This window comes from Salmo salar, chromosome ssa21 (genome assembly GCF_905237065.1).
Source record: "Salmo salar chromosome ssa21, Ssal_v3.1, whole genome shotgun sequence".
Lineage (NCBI taxonomy): Eukaryota > Metazoa > Chordata > Actinopteri > Salmoniformes > Salmonidae > Salmo > Salmo salar.
Window position 1 is genome coordinate 14665011 of NC_059462.1, and position 14324 is coordinate 14679334.

General features: G+C 42.8%; 1 protein-coding gene across 7 annotated transcripts in view; it reads left to right on the plus strand.

The window, feature by feature from the left end:
- LOC106581811 (protein TANC1) overlaps positions 1 to 14324 on the plus strand; it is a 188425-nt gene that overhangs the window by 153739 nt on the left and 20362 nt on the right. For all 7 annotated transcript variants that reach the window (XM_014164166.2, XM_014164169.2, XM_045704457.1 and 4 more), the window contains 5 exons: positions 761 to 927; positions 6632 to 7239; positions 10636 to 10744; positions 11080 to 11202; positions 13603 to 13839. In XM_014164166.2, the coding sequence (XP_014019641.2) occupies positions 761 to 927; positions 6632 to 7239; positions 10636 to 10744; positions 11080 to 11202; positions 13603 to 13839 (1244 nt within the window). The remainder of the gene's footprint in view (positions 1 to 760; positions 928 to 6631; positions 7240 to 10635; positions 10745 to 11079; positions 11203 to 13602; positions 13840 to 14324) is intronic.

Below are 14324 nucleotides of genomic sequence, written 5' to 3' on the forward strand. Positions count from 1 at the left end.
CCCCATAGGAGAACCCTTTTTGGTTCCAGGTAGAACTTGTTTGGGTTACATCTAGCTGGAACCAAAGGGGGTTCTTCAAAGGCTTCTCTTAAGGGGACAGCCAAAGAACCCTTTTCGTTTCTAGATAGCACCTGTTTTTCTAAGAGTGTACGTAGGGTACTACTTCTGACCAGTACCCCTATGGACCCTGTACAAAAGTAATGCACTACTGTATATAAGGAGTAGGGTGCCGTGTGGGAAGCGCTCAAGGTCCCTGCCCTTTCAGCACTGTGAAAGCCTGGCTGAGATACTGCAGTGAAGTAGAGCACTTCCTCGCTGCGGTCTCACCACACAGCAGTTTAGCGCACTGCACTGTGAATACGGCTGCCGACGCACTCACGTTCATTCATCACTGCGCTAGCTGCTGTGGAGATGTGTTAGAATAGTAGAGAAAACCTTCTTAAAATGACGCAAGGCACAGCAATACAGAGAGATGTCAGTAGTCTCATGTATCTCAGTACAAGGTTGTTTGTGGAGTATGGTGTCCAACTAATGTTTTACTCTCGTACTACTGTATATTCTGGCAGCAGCTTGTATGTCTGTCTGTATTTTATGAGCCAAAATATATTTAAAAAAGGGTTATATTAAACTCCTCTGCAATATGTCATGTTGGCTTGACCTGGAAGGTTTGCATTTATCGACTTGAACGTTAAGGTTTGTGAATTTTCAATTTGTTTCTTTCCACCGTGACCCCTGTTGACCCCTCTCTGGGTGTTTTCAGAGAGGAAGATTCCCGAGGAAGACCACATCATCCTGATAGACGGGCTGAACGAGGCAGAGTTCCACAAGCCAGACTACGGAGACACCATCGCCTCCTTCATCACTAAGATCATCTCTAAATTCCCCTCCTGGCTCAAACTACTGGTCACTGTCCGAGTCAACCTACTGGTGAGGAACACTCCAACTGTACATGATGTAATACTGTACAAGTAGGGTTGCAAAATTCCAGCGACTTTCCCCAAATTCCCAAGAATCAGGAGGTAATAAGCAGGAAATCCGGAATCCTCCAACCAGGACTCCTGGAAAAGCTGGGAATTTTGGGAACATTGCCAGATTTTTGCAACCCTACTCCCACTGTAGATGGTGTAATATTGTACAAGTCATGTACAAATTACTTAATGAAAGGGATATTATGTATTCTGCCTAATTGTTAGCATCTAAATATTTCCATAGAGGTGCTCGTGTTGATCTCCTATGGTATAATTCATGAATTCCTTCAATCGGCAGCACTCCATTGGAGCTTCACTGAATTCAAGTGCCATTTCAGCACAGCTTACAGCTTAGACAGAACTTCCGAATTCAAGTGAATAAGATGCTTCTACAACCACCGTTGGTTTGTGTAGGTATCAATATTTGATACCTCTCTCACTGAGTGACACAAACACCGGCAGATCCTGACAAGTGCTTTAGGAAGGGTTTTTTCCTTGTCATACATTGTCCTCTACAAAGTGTCATTTCTGTCGAGTGCATTGACAACGGTACTGGAACGAGAGTAGGAGAAGTAGCGCTGTAACAGTGACCCGGGAAACAGCTGCATAACAGGGGAACGCGTAGACGAGAGCCACAGACTGAAGTCTACCAATAGAGGAGAGGAGCTGAGCTGGGAGTGCGTCCCAAATGGCACCCTATTCCCTATATACTACCGGGGACCTACTTTTGAGATGCAGCCCTGTTGTGAACCATCGAAAGTAGTGCACTACATAGGCAATAGGGTGCCATTTGAGACACAGCCCTGGCGTTCACTTCTTTGCGTTGGATGAGGCCCGGTTTTGACAGGTCTGATGGACTAAAGCTGGGCTGATTGCCTTGGCTGGCCATGTAGCCTGTAGTCTGAGCTTTGGGATAATGTGGCAGCTGACTGACAACCATATCTGTACCAACTCCAGTCATGAATGCTTTCTCAGCCACTATGGCTCTTTCTGGCCACGGGTCCTGCCACCTGTCAGTATGCATAGTTAGTTACACTGCACTGCAGCCAGAGGAGAATGGCAGGAAACACTCATTTATCTATCTATGCTGTTTGGTGGTGTGTGTGTGTGTGTGTGTGTGTGTGTGTGTGTGTGTGTGTGTGTGTGTGTGTGTGTGTGTGTGTGTGTGTGTGTGTGTGTGTGTGTGTGTGTGTGTGTGTGTGTGTGTGTGTGTGTTTCTTTTTACTATCCTTGTGGGGACCAGAAGTTCTCAGAAGGATAGTAAAACAAGGAAAAGTGGGGACATTTCGCCGGCCCCCACAAGGAAAAAGGCTATTTTAGACTTAGGGGTTAGGTTTAAGGTTAGGGTTACAATCAGGGTTACGGTTAGAATTAGGGTTAGAGTTAGGTTTAGGGTTTGGGTTAGGGAAAATAGGATTTTGAATGGGAATCAATTGTTTGGTCCCCACAAGGATAGTACAAAAACGTGTGTGTATGTGTGTTTTTCATGACTTGAGAATTTACATTATTTGGCAAGGTTCCATGGATGTGTGAAGGGGTAGGTGGGTAAGGCGTTATCCTAATTTTGTATTGAGTTCATTTTCCCCTTTGTGATGATTCATCCTCGCATGGTATATGGGATTCTGTGATGTGGAATTTTTGGGGGGATGATACCACATCTGTAAAGCCAGAATGAGAGAGATCCATGTAGGCTGGCTGTGATTGACACGGTGAAACAGTTTAAATTAGGTACCGTGTTAGGAACCGCTAGTGTTAGGAACCGCTAGACCACAGAGAGGATTTCTCATGTTTATGTTCGTTGGGCTTTCTGGGTTGAGTTGGGATTAGGCTATATGTCATGTCAAAATATATTGTTCCATCAACCCAAAAAATGAAGTATAAAGGGTGATGATTAGTCAACCAGAGGAAACAGTTCAAACGTGCAAAATTCTGGTAACTTTCCCAGGTTTTCCAGAAATCCCGGATGGTAAGATTAGGGAAGTGGAAGGAAATGAGCAGGAAAATCTGGAATCCTTTCTGGAAAACCTGTATATTTTCTAGAAAACCTGGGTAGTTACTGTAATTTCGCAACCCCAGGGAGGCTCTTGGATAAATCCATTCTCTCCGTATGCAGTAGGTAGGATCAGTGGAGACTAGAGCCAGGTGAGTGTTACCTCATCCTCACACATCCAAAGTGTAAACAAGATCTCGGGGGAAGGTCGCTCACAATGGCTAACCCGACAGGCTGATAACTGTGAGGTGTTCTTAGGTGAGGTGTTAGCTCACAGACACCTTGTCCAGCCTGTGTATTATTCAGTGTGTTTTCAGTCTCTTTTTTTCCTCCTTTCTCTATCTTTCTCTTCTCCCTCTCTCTCTGTTTCGGGTCTCTCTCTCTCTCTCTCTCTCTCTCTCTCTCTCTCTCTCTCTCTCTCTCTCTCTCTCTCTGAGAAGAAGGTGTTATCTCTGGGCTGCATTACCCAGAAAGGCAGGGAGATTGCAGCAGGATTAAGGTGGATTGATTTCTCTGACCCTGAGGAGTGTGATTGAAGTGTGGGCTGTGACCACAGCGTGCCCGCTAAAAGTGTCCCCAATGGCCCCATCTCTTACTGTCTCCAGCGCTCAGTCTCCCAGTTCACAAAGCCTTTGTTAGCAAACACAGCGGCGAGTGTCTGCCGATAGCTTAGTGCTCCAGCTAGCCCTCTGTGCTTACTGACCTTGGGCTGATAAGAAGAGCTGGAGGATCAACTCATGATACAGAAGATTGTAATTTTGCGCTCGTTTCTGTGGTCAGGAGAGATATGATTGTGGAATATGAATTTAGAATTCTGGGCATACGCTTAGGTGTAAATGATATAGTTGATTTAGCATTTTTCTGTACAAAGGTATTGACTATAACTATATATTAGCATACATTTGAATAATAGAACTCACCAACGGTAACTATTGAACCGTTCAAGCTATATACACCAAACCATCTTTCATGTGTTCAAGCTATCCTAACTTGTTATCTACCTACTTTTTCCAACTATAACCAGTCACCACCATTACTACTGCGGACACTACCACTACTATAACGTATTTCAAAAGCATACATACAGTTGAAGTCGGAAGTTTACATACACTTAGGTTGGAGTCATTACAACTCACTTTTCAACCACTCCACACATTTCTTGTTAACAAACTATAGTTTTGGCAAGTCAGTTAGGACATCTACTTTGTGCATGACACAAGTCATTTTCCCAACAATTGTTTACAGACAGATTATTTCACTTATAATTCACTGTATCACAATTCCAGTGGGTCAGAAGTTTACATACACTAAGTTGACTGTGCCTTTAAACAGCTTGGAAAATTCCAGAAAATTATGTCATGGCTTTAGAAGCTTCTGATAGGCTAATTGACATCATTTGAGTCAATTGGAGGTGTACCTGTGGATGTATTTCAAGGCCTACCTTCAAATTCAGTGCCTCTTTGCTTGACATCATGGGAAAATCAAAACAAATCAGCCAAGACCTCAGAAAAAGATTTGTAGACCTCCACAAGTCTGGTTCATCCTTGGGAGCAATTTCCAAACGCCTGAAGGTACCACGTTCATCTGTACAAACAATAGTACGCAAGTATAAACACCATGGGACCACGCAGCTGTCATACCGCTCAGGAAAGAGACACGTTCTGTCTCCTAGAGATGAATGTACTTTTGTGACAAAAGTGCAAATCAATCCCAGAACAACAGCAAAGGACCTTGTGAAGACGCTGGAGGAAACAGGTACAAAAATATCTATATCCACAGTAAAACGAGTCCCATATCAACATAACCTGAAAGGCCACTCAGCAAGGAAGAAGCCACTGCTCCAAAACCACCATCAAAAAAGCCAGACTACGGTTTGCAACTGCACATGGGGACAAAGATCGTACTTTTTGGAGAAATGTCTTCTGGTCTGATAAAACAAAAATAGAACTGTTTGGCCATAATGACCATCATTATGTTTGGAGGAAAAAGGGGGAGGCTTGCAAGCCAAAGAACGACATCCCAACCGTGAAGCACGGGGGTGGCAGCATCATGTTGTGGGGGTGCTTTGCTGCCGGAGGGACTCGTGCACTTCACAAAATAGATGGCATCATGAGGATGGAAAATTACACGGATATATTGAAGCAACATCTCAAGACATCAGTCAGGAAGTTAAAGCTTTGTCGCAAATGGGTCTTCCAAATGGACAATGACCCCAAGCATACTTCCAAAGTTGTGGCAAAATGGCTTAAGGACAACAAAGTCAAGGTATTGGAGTGGCCATCACAAAGCCCTGACCTCAATCCTATAGAACATTTGTGGGCAGAACTGAAAAGGCGTGTGCGAGCAAGGAGGCCTACAAACCTGACTCAGTTACACCAGCTCTGTCAGGAGGAAGCTTGTGGAAGGCTACCCATAACATTTGACCCAAGTTAAACCATTTCAAGGCAATGCTACAAAATACTAATTGAGTGTATGTAAACTTCTGACCCACTGAGAATGTGATGAAAGAAATAAAAGCTGAAATAAATCATTCTCCTATTATTCTGACATTTCACATTCTTAAAATAAAGTGGTGATCCTAACTGACCTAAGACAGGCATTTTTACTAGGATTAAATGTCAGGAATTGTGATAAACTGAGTTTAAATGTATTTGGCTAAGGTGTATGTAAACTTCCGACTTCAACTGTAGTGTAAAACATGCTAGCAAACACACCACATTTTCTTCAGGAAATGTACTTTTCAGTATTCACTGTAGCCTAAAGAGTTAATCTATTAGAACAACAGCTAGCTATCCGTAGGTCTGCATACAAACCTATTCTGCATAGTTCTTCAACAACCATAAAAATACTTTTAATGTCATCACTAGATCCACAATCCTATTTTTCTTCCCAAATTGTAGCCTAAAATGTTCTAATCATTACATCATTCAACTCAAATAAAACTTATTTTACACTGAACATTTTACAAAACTCAATCGTGCATCTATTTATCTGAAACCCACAGCTTGAATGAGAGTTGCTTTGCTTTCCTAAGAGTGTTGTCCACATGATCCTCCCTTTTATTCCCATTTTATGACAGAAGATCACTTTGTCTTTTTTGTGATCCAACTGTGTGACATTTTTGTGATCCAACTGACTCACAATCCAAAGTAATATGGTTGATATAGTAGTCTATCAAGGTAATCAGACCAATTATTTTACTACATTTAACTCTGATTTTATGTAACTGCTTTAAATAGTAAAACCACAAAAATGTTTAAAGAGTTAAAGCAAGTCCCACCAATTGTACTTCATGTACTATTACCATCTAATTGTTTTACCCACTTTCTCATTTACATATACACAGACTTTTCTGTATGGGTGATGGTACTGGAGAACAAATATTTATAATATAATTAACCAATAAGGTGTGATGGGGTGTGGTAGACACAGCCCTTAGCCATGGGATATCGGCCATATATCACAACCCCCTGAGGTGCCTTATTGCTATTATAAACTGGTTACCAACGTAATTAGAGCAGTAAAAATAAATGTTTTGTCATACCCATGGTATACGATCTGATATACCACAGCTTTCAGCCAATCAGCATGCAGGACTCGAACCACCCAGTTTATAATATGCTATTAAAGTGCTGTAGTAAATCTAATAACCATGTCATTGTGTCTTCTGTAGGAAATCACCAGCCTCCTCCCCTTTTCCAAGATCTCTCTGGACGAATTCCCAGAGAACAAAGAGATCAACACGGACCTCAACGCCTACATCCAGTACCGCATCAATGGCAGCAAGGACATCATGAACAACATCTCCCTCAATGGCAAGGCTGACCCTATCATCGTGGGGAAGGTGAGCAGCCACCTGATTGCCCGCAGCCAGGGTTCCTACCTGTACCTCAAACTGACCCTGGACCTGTTCGAGAGGGGCCACCTGGTCATCAAGAGCGCCAGCTACAAGGTGGTGCCCGTGTCGTTGGCCGAGCTCTACTTACTCCAATGCAATATGAAGTTCATGACCCAGTCGGCTTTTGAGCGCTCGCTGCCCATCCTCAACGTGGCGTTGGCATCGTTACACCCCATGACAGACGAGCAGCTGTTCCATGCCATCAACGCGGGTGCCGTGAGCGGCGAGCTGCCCTGGGGCGACTTCCAGCAGCGCATGGAGACGCTGTCCTCTTTCCTCATCAAACGACGGGACAAGACACGCATGTTTTGCCACCCGTCCTTCAGAGAGTGGCTGGTGTGGAGGGCGGACGGAGAGAGCACCGATTTCTTCTGTGACCCCAGGTGAGTTAAGCTAACTCAAATTTACCCAGGTTAGTTAGGCGAACTCAAGCTCAATCAGTGAGTTAGGCAAACTCAAACCTACCCAGTGGAACCCACTCAAAACCATATTCAGTCAGGGGGTTAACACTGACAGTAGAGCTTTTACTCATCAATACGTTCATAGTATTAGGGCCCTATAAAATGTGTTTTAACTGCTAACAGCTACACAAAGTGAAGGCTAGACATACACGCACTGTACACAACACACAGACAGGCATTCCTGTGCTGTTTCAGAAAGTTTCAGGAAAATCAAATCACTGATGCATTTTGTTCATGTCTTATGATTAACTTTAGCAAATTCATGCCTTTTCTAATAAGTTCAATACATTTTGTTGATTTCCTATTCAATAAATGTTTATATATTGTTGAATTCCGTTAAATGTTTCTGGATTCCATGATTCTGTCCACTTTTTCCGCAGCGCAGATTTTATAGGGCCCTAGGAGATTTCTCTTTTCAGTAAATCAGTTTTGTTAAATGGAAAATGCACCCTCTCCACCATGAGTGAAATGTGCGGTTGCCTAGGGATGGCTCACTGGCATTTCTGCTAGCACTCAGAAGGACAAGACATAATTACTGTACCTTGTTTGGTTCTGAATATTCTGCTCTTCAGACGCTTTTTAAATAAATAGCGAGGGAGACAACCTACCATTTTGTTCGAGGAGCAAACAAGCTCGAGCCAGTTTTGAAGGGTGGTTTGTGCACTAAAGAGGGAGAAAAGTTGTGCGTGACTCAGCTCTGCCTGGTGTCTGATGATGTCTGTTTCTTCACTTGAAGAGGAAATCGAACATTCAAGACCGTGTCAACGCGTTCCCTTTGAGTTATATCAATCCACTCCTTTTCACTCCGTCAGATATGTTATCTCTCCCCCGTTTGTATACCGCCATTGATTGAAACACAGGGGTAGGCTACTTGTGGAATCCCCAAGGGGGGGTAGAGGACGGCGTTTTGCTGCAGAACAAATGACGGAATTTACAGCTCAACTCTGAAACAGAAGCTGACAAGTCATATTTTTTCCTGTTGCTGTTAAGCTGTGCTCTGGTGGGTGAGGAAACTAGCCAGGGGAGGGTAGTGGTCTGGTCAAAAATAGCGCACTAAAGGGGGAATAGGGTTCCATTTGGGACGCGGTCGATGTTGTTTGGCTGAAACACAGGGGTTGTCACCATACATCATAGGTCACATTATCTTACTGGGGATCTAACTGATGGGTTGAAAGCCAGGAAATGTAAGGCTCCTTCAGTGCTGTGCGTGCAGGGAAATTTTGCTCAAGTTCACTGAGGCTGGATGTTTACTGACAAGGATGTTTTCATAAACACTATTCAGTGGAAATAGCTATCTGTGGACTTTGGACACCTCTGCCAAGTGGTGAAACTGAGTTTGTTCTGAAACATGCTTTTCTTTTTACAGAGATACTCTGAAGTTGGCAAACTGTAAGTTTAGTAACAAATGAATACTATACAGTAGCTAGCATTACTACTATAACAATAACACCGATAACTTGTTATGCTGTCCCTAAAGCATCAACACAGTGTTATTGTTGATTTAAAGAGAAATCTTTGCAAACAAACACATGATTTGGTATTGAAGATTGGGGGATAACAAATTTGGTTTATGCAAATCAAGAGGGAAGAAAGTAAAAACATTGGTGTAAAGGAAGGGAGAAGAAAGAGGTTCTGGAATTGAAATATGTATGCATCCCATTTGAAATATTAACAAGAAATCTGCTGCATGTTCCACTTGATTTCACGCTGAATAAAAATATAAATGCAACAAATGGAACAATTTCAAAGATTTTACTGCATTACAGTTCATATAAGGAAATCAGTCAATTCAATTAAATGAATTAGGCCGTAATTTATGGATTTCACATGACTGGGCAGGGGTGCAGCCATGGGTGGGCCTGGGAGGGCACCCAGCCAATCAGAATGAGTCCCCCCCCCATTCGGACGATCCCACAGGTAAAATTGGTGAGGTGAGGTCCTAGGCTGGCGTGGTCTGCGGTTGTGAGGCCGGTTGGATGAACTGCCAAATTCTCTAAAACAACATTGAAGGCACCTTATGGTAGAGAAATGAACAATCAATTATCTGGCAACAGCTCTGGTGGACATTCCTGCAGTCAGCATGCCAATTGCACCTTCCCTCAAAACTTGAGACATTTGTGGCATTGTGTTGTGTGACAAAACTGCACATTTTAGAGTGGCCTTTTATTGTCCCCCAGCACAAGGTGCACCTGTGTAATGACCATGCTTTTTTTTTAGCAGCTTCTTGATATGTCACACCTGTTAGGTGGATGGATTATCTTGACAAATGATAAATGCTGACTAACAGGGATGTAAACACATTTTATTTCAGGTAAAATTTAAATCAAAAGGGTTCTACCTGGAACCAAAAGGGTTCTCCTATGGGTACAGCTGAAGAACCCTTTTAGGTTCTAGATAGCACTTTTTTATAAGAGTGTAATGCACACTAATCAGACTGGGCTATGTGTCCCAAATGGCAACCTATTTCCTATAAAGGCCCCATGGGCCCTGGTCAGAAGCAGTGCACTACATAGGGAATAGGGTGGCATTTGGGTGCAACCTGGGTGACCTCACTTTCTCTCTGTCCTGACTCACCTCTGCTTACCTCCTCCAAGCTGCAGTTACTGACCTACCTCTTTACACCCTTTCTCCCCCTCCAACACAATCTGTCAAAACAAAAGCAAGCGAAGACCTGGCACAAGGACAGACACAGAGAGCTAGAAGAAAGCTTTTAGCCATACTAGCTAGCTGCCAGCTTGTTATTTTCCCATTTAAAAGAGAAAGCTCACATTAATGGAAAAGGATCAAAGTGAAACGGCGGTCATGCGTGGCCTTTTAATGAAGTTATCTGGTAATTAACACTTGCAAGCAGATCTACAGTGAGGAAGGGGAGTGGATTCAACACAAGGGCTGCATTCTGTAGTCCACATCGATGGTCCTCCTCGTGGCCCTAGCCAGGCAGGGACTAGACAGCGTTTAACAGCGTTTAATCAGACCGACAGAGAGAACGGCGTGGAGTAATTGATAGAATAATGTACCATGATGACAACAAACTCTCCAATCTCGCAAGACAATACATTTTAAATCGCAATGATCTATCTCCGATTGCCTGGGTGAATAAAAAAAAACGCTTTTGTTTGAATTAGAAACGCAGCCGTCACTCCCCAATCGGCCAAGCTCGAAAGTGGATGTATCGATGTATCTCTCACATTGATACAAACTAAGAACATCCTACCATGACACAACCACATCTAGACAACTAATGTTTTTCCAAAACCTTGCAAACTTTTAGTTGATAGTAAAGCAAATAGGTGAATTATCTTTGTGTTTCCTCTACAGGAGTGGACACGCGCTCATGGCCTTCATGCTGTCACGACAAGAGGGGAAACTGAACCGGCAGCAGACCATGGAGCTGGGTCACCATATCCTTAAAGCACACATCTTCAAGGTACAAGAGACTAGCTACTTACAGTAGTTCTGGGCCAGTATTATCAAAGCGTCTCAGAGTCGGAGTGCTGATCTAGGATCTTTTCGATCACAATGAATCAGATTACATGGACGGGGGGACCTGATCCTAGATCAGCAATCCTACTCTGAGACTCTTGATGCCTTTTGTGAATTTTAGACTGCATACATGTATGTATGTTTATTTATTAATCAAGATAGATGTGGACAGTATCATCAGAGGATAAGCCCTCTGGGTGTGAGTGAAGGCTCTGAGTGCATTCATCACTGGTTTATTGACCTGGTATATGTGCATGGATTCTCTGTCTCTGTCCTCAGGGTCTGAGTAAGAAGACAGGCGTGTCGTCCAGCGTGCTGCAGGCCCTGTGGATCAGCTGCAGCGCTGACGGCCTCTCTGCAGCCCTGGCCTCTCTGAGGAACCTCTACACCCCCAACGTCAAGGTGAGACTACCCACCCATTCAGTCAGGGTTTAAACCCATTCATCCAGTGGCAATATGTGGTCCGCGAGCAGCAGCACTACCACTACAACAACCCCTAACCTCTTCACTCCCGTTGCCCTAAAATATGTTTACCAGACCTTTTCTTTACCTATTTCTGAGAAACGTTTCCCATCACCGAAAGGCAAATCTACCAGTCGGTATGGGCTATACAATGTGTGAAAAGAAACGTTTACCGTAATTTCCGGACTATTAAGCGCACCTGAATATAAGCCGCACCCACTGAATTGAAAAAATATATATTATTTTGAAAATAAATAAGCCGCACGTCTATAAGCCGCAGGTGCCTACCGGTACATTGAAACAAATTAACTTTACACAGGCTTTAACGAAACACGGCTTGTAACAAAAATAAATAGGCTTTAACGAAACACGGCTTGTAACAAAAAATAAAAAATTTGCAGTATGCTTTAGTTGTCTTTTTGCACTGAGTCAATTCCCTACGCTGCTTTTTCCAACGTCTTATCATCGACTCATTAAGACCAAGCTCCCGTGCAGCAGCTCTATTTCCTTTTCCAACAGCCAGATCAATCGCCTTCAACTTGAAAGCTGCATCATATGCATTTCTCCGTGTCTTTGCCATGATGAGGGTGACAAAATGACTACCGTAATCAGAATGGTGGGAAGTTTGAGAGCGCTCGATTTAATCTAAACAGTAAACTAAAAAGTTGTTTGACCTTAACCCGTTTGGCAATTTCATTGGTCTAATGAAAGCTACATGCCGCCAAAAAACTGAGCACGTCACAGAATGTGTTTTTTTGGAGGGAAATAAATTGAAAGCGGGAAAAATCCATATATTAGCCGCGTCATTGTTTAAGCCGCGAGGTTCAAAACCTGGGAAAAAAGTTGCGGCTTATAGTCCAGAATTTACGGTATATCCAACTTTTCCAGAGTTTACTGAATTCTCCCTGAAGGTGCACTGCCATCTGGGATCACCCGGTAATCTCGCGTGGCAACTACTACAGAGTATAGGGACTAGGGAGTGAGCTTTGGAAAATGTTGATGTAAACATTTATTCCTGATTATAGATTTGCCTTCGGTGATGGGAAAAGTTGATAAAAAATAGGTAAATAGGTTTTCTGGGTACAGGATTTCGCCTTCAGCGATGGGAGACCGCTAGCACTGACATATTTTCTTGAGTGTGTGGTACCAGAATACATTCGAGTGGATGGTCATTGGTCTCCCTGAATTTTTTCCTATCACTTTTTCCCACCAGTTATTTGTATTAGCACAGTGGTATTATTGTAATCTACTCTCCTCACCTCGAATGTCCTCCCTGAGTGCTTTTTAATTCCACTGACGGCTCCCGGCGTGTGTTATGATAAGGCATTCTGTTCCTGGAAACACTCACTTACGGTGATGAGTGTGGGCTCGCCACTAATGAACAACGGCCCATTGGAAATCTCACCAAGATTCTCACTGGGCTCAGATAGATTGATGCAGGTTGTTGCACTCTCTGCCGTTACTTTGATCCATTGCTATCTGTGATGCTGCTCTCTGTGGGGGGAAAAGGAGGCTGTGCCGTTCTAAGTAATTACAGGGCCCTTTTAGATTAGTACTGATTTAATAAACAAAAAGGGCCACGTTAATGGCGGAGCGAACAAAATGATTTTTGATATTAAATTATGCCTAAATTATGTGTCTGTGCCTACTCTATTATGGTGAGAGGAAGAAAATAGCTCTCTTAGGGCATATGAGGCAATTCATTATCAGTGGTGAATTATACAGTATATTCTAGCTTTAAGCAAAAATAATCATATATTTTTCTTTGCCATTAGCATTACTCTTATAGTGTCGTTTTATTACACATTGTCTTCTCCGTTTTCCCAGAGTGAAATATTCTGTTTGAGTGTAACATTGCTCATGTAAACAGCTACAGACAGAGTGAGCTTGTTCCTTTTCCTCCAAGGCCCCCTAGGAATCATTGGTGCTAATTTATTCAAGTGCGGTTCCGCCTGTAAATAAACAAATTCAATTTCCTCTGGTTTTAACACTCTCTGGGCTCCACTCACAGCTCTGTCTGATCAAACATGTATAATTCATTTCCTTATCAAGGAGAAGAAGAACACGAAGAATTTTTACTCTTGTGTTGAATGTGTTTCTAAATTAGTACATGCATGCTCCAACTTTGTTTAAAACTAATCTCAGAATTGTGACGAGGTGATGTTTCAAGCAAGAAAGGAATTTTTTTAATTTTTTATTTATTGAATTGTTTCTGGCAGAATTCAGTGTTCTATTTTCTTTTACACATTTAAGAAGCCAAAAAGTTGAATTCCATGCTTACGTTTTTCTAACACGGTTAGATAAGATTCCTTTTATATTTAACGTGTGCTGCTTTTGCAGGTGAGTCGTCTACTGATGCTGGGCGGGGCCAACGTGAACTACCGGACAGAGGTGCTGAACAACAGCCCGGTACTGTGTGTCCAGTCCCACCTAGGCCACCAGGAGATGGCTGGCCTGCTGCTGGAGTTCGGGGCCACCGTCGACGTGGTGTCCGAGAACGGCATGAGCCCTCTCTCCTTTGCCTCGGCCGCCGGACACCTGGGCCTGGTCAGCCTGCTCTGCAAGAGAGGAGCCAAGGTTGGTAGTACTACCCCTAGAGATTAGACTCCTCAGACAACTACAGGATCAGGGCTAACCATGATTCCAGCTTTTCCTGTAATGGGGGGGGGTTCTACTAAGCTGTATGAAATTGTTTTAAGGTCATACCAAGAATCATTTTGCTATTTGATTTTGAATTTTAAGAACCCTTGACGTATAAAAAATATATACACAAAAATGATTTGATGAACATGTTTATTTGGCCTTAATGCTATTAGCCCATACAAACACACTGAATGACAGATTCCCTACAAACAAAATCTAAACAAAGATTGTTTTGAAGTGTCTGTGGAACAGTAGATAGTCCCCCCCAAAAAACTCTTTCTGAAGTGTCTGTTCTTTATCTGAGCGATATAAGAAAGACATATATATATATATATATATATTTATTACATGTATTTAACCCCTTATTTTTGGCACTAAACAGTCTACATATATTCTTCCATTCATTTTTTCAACTGGTA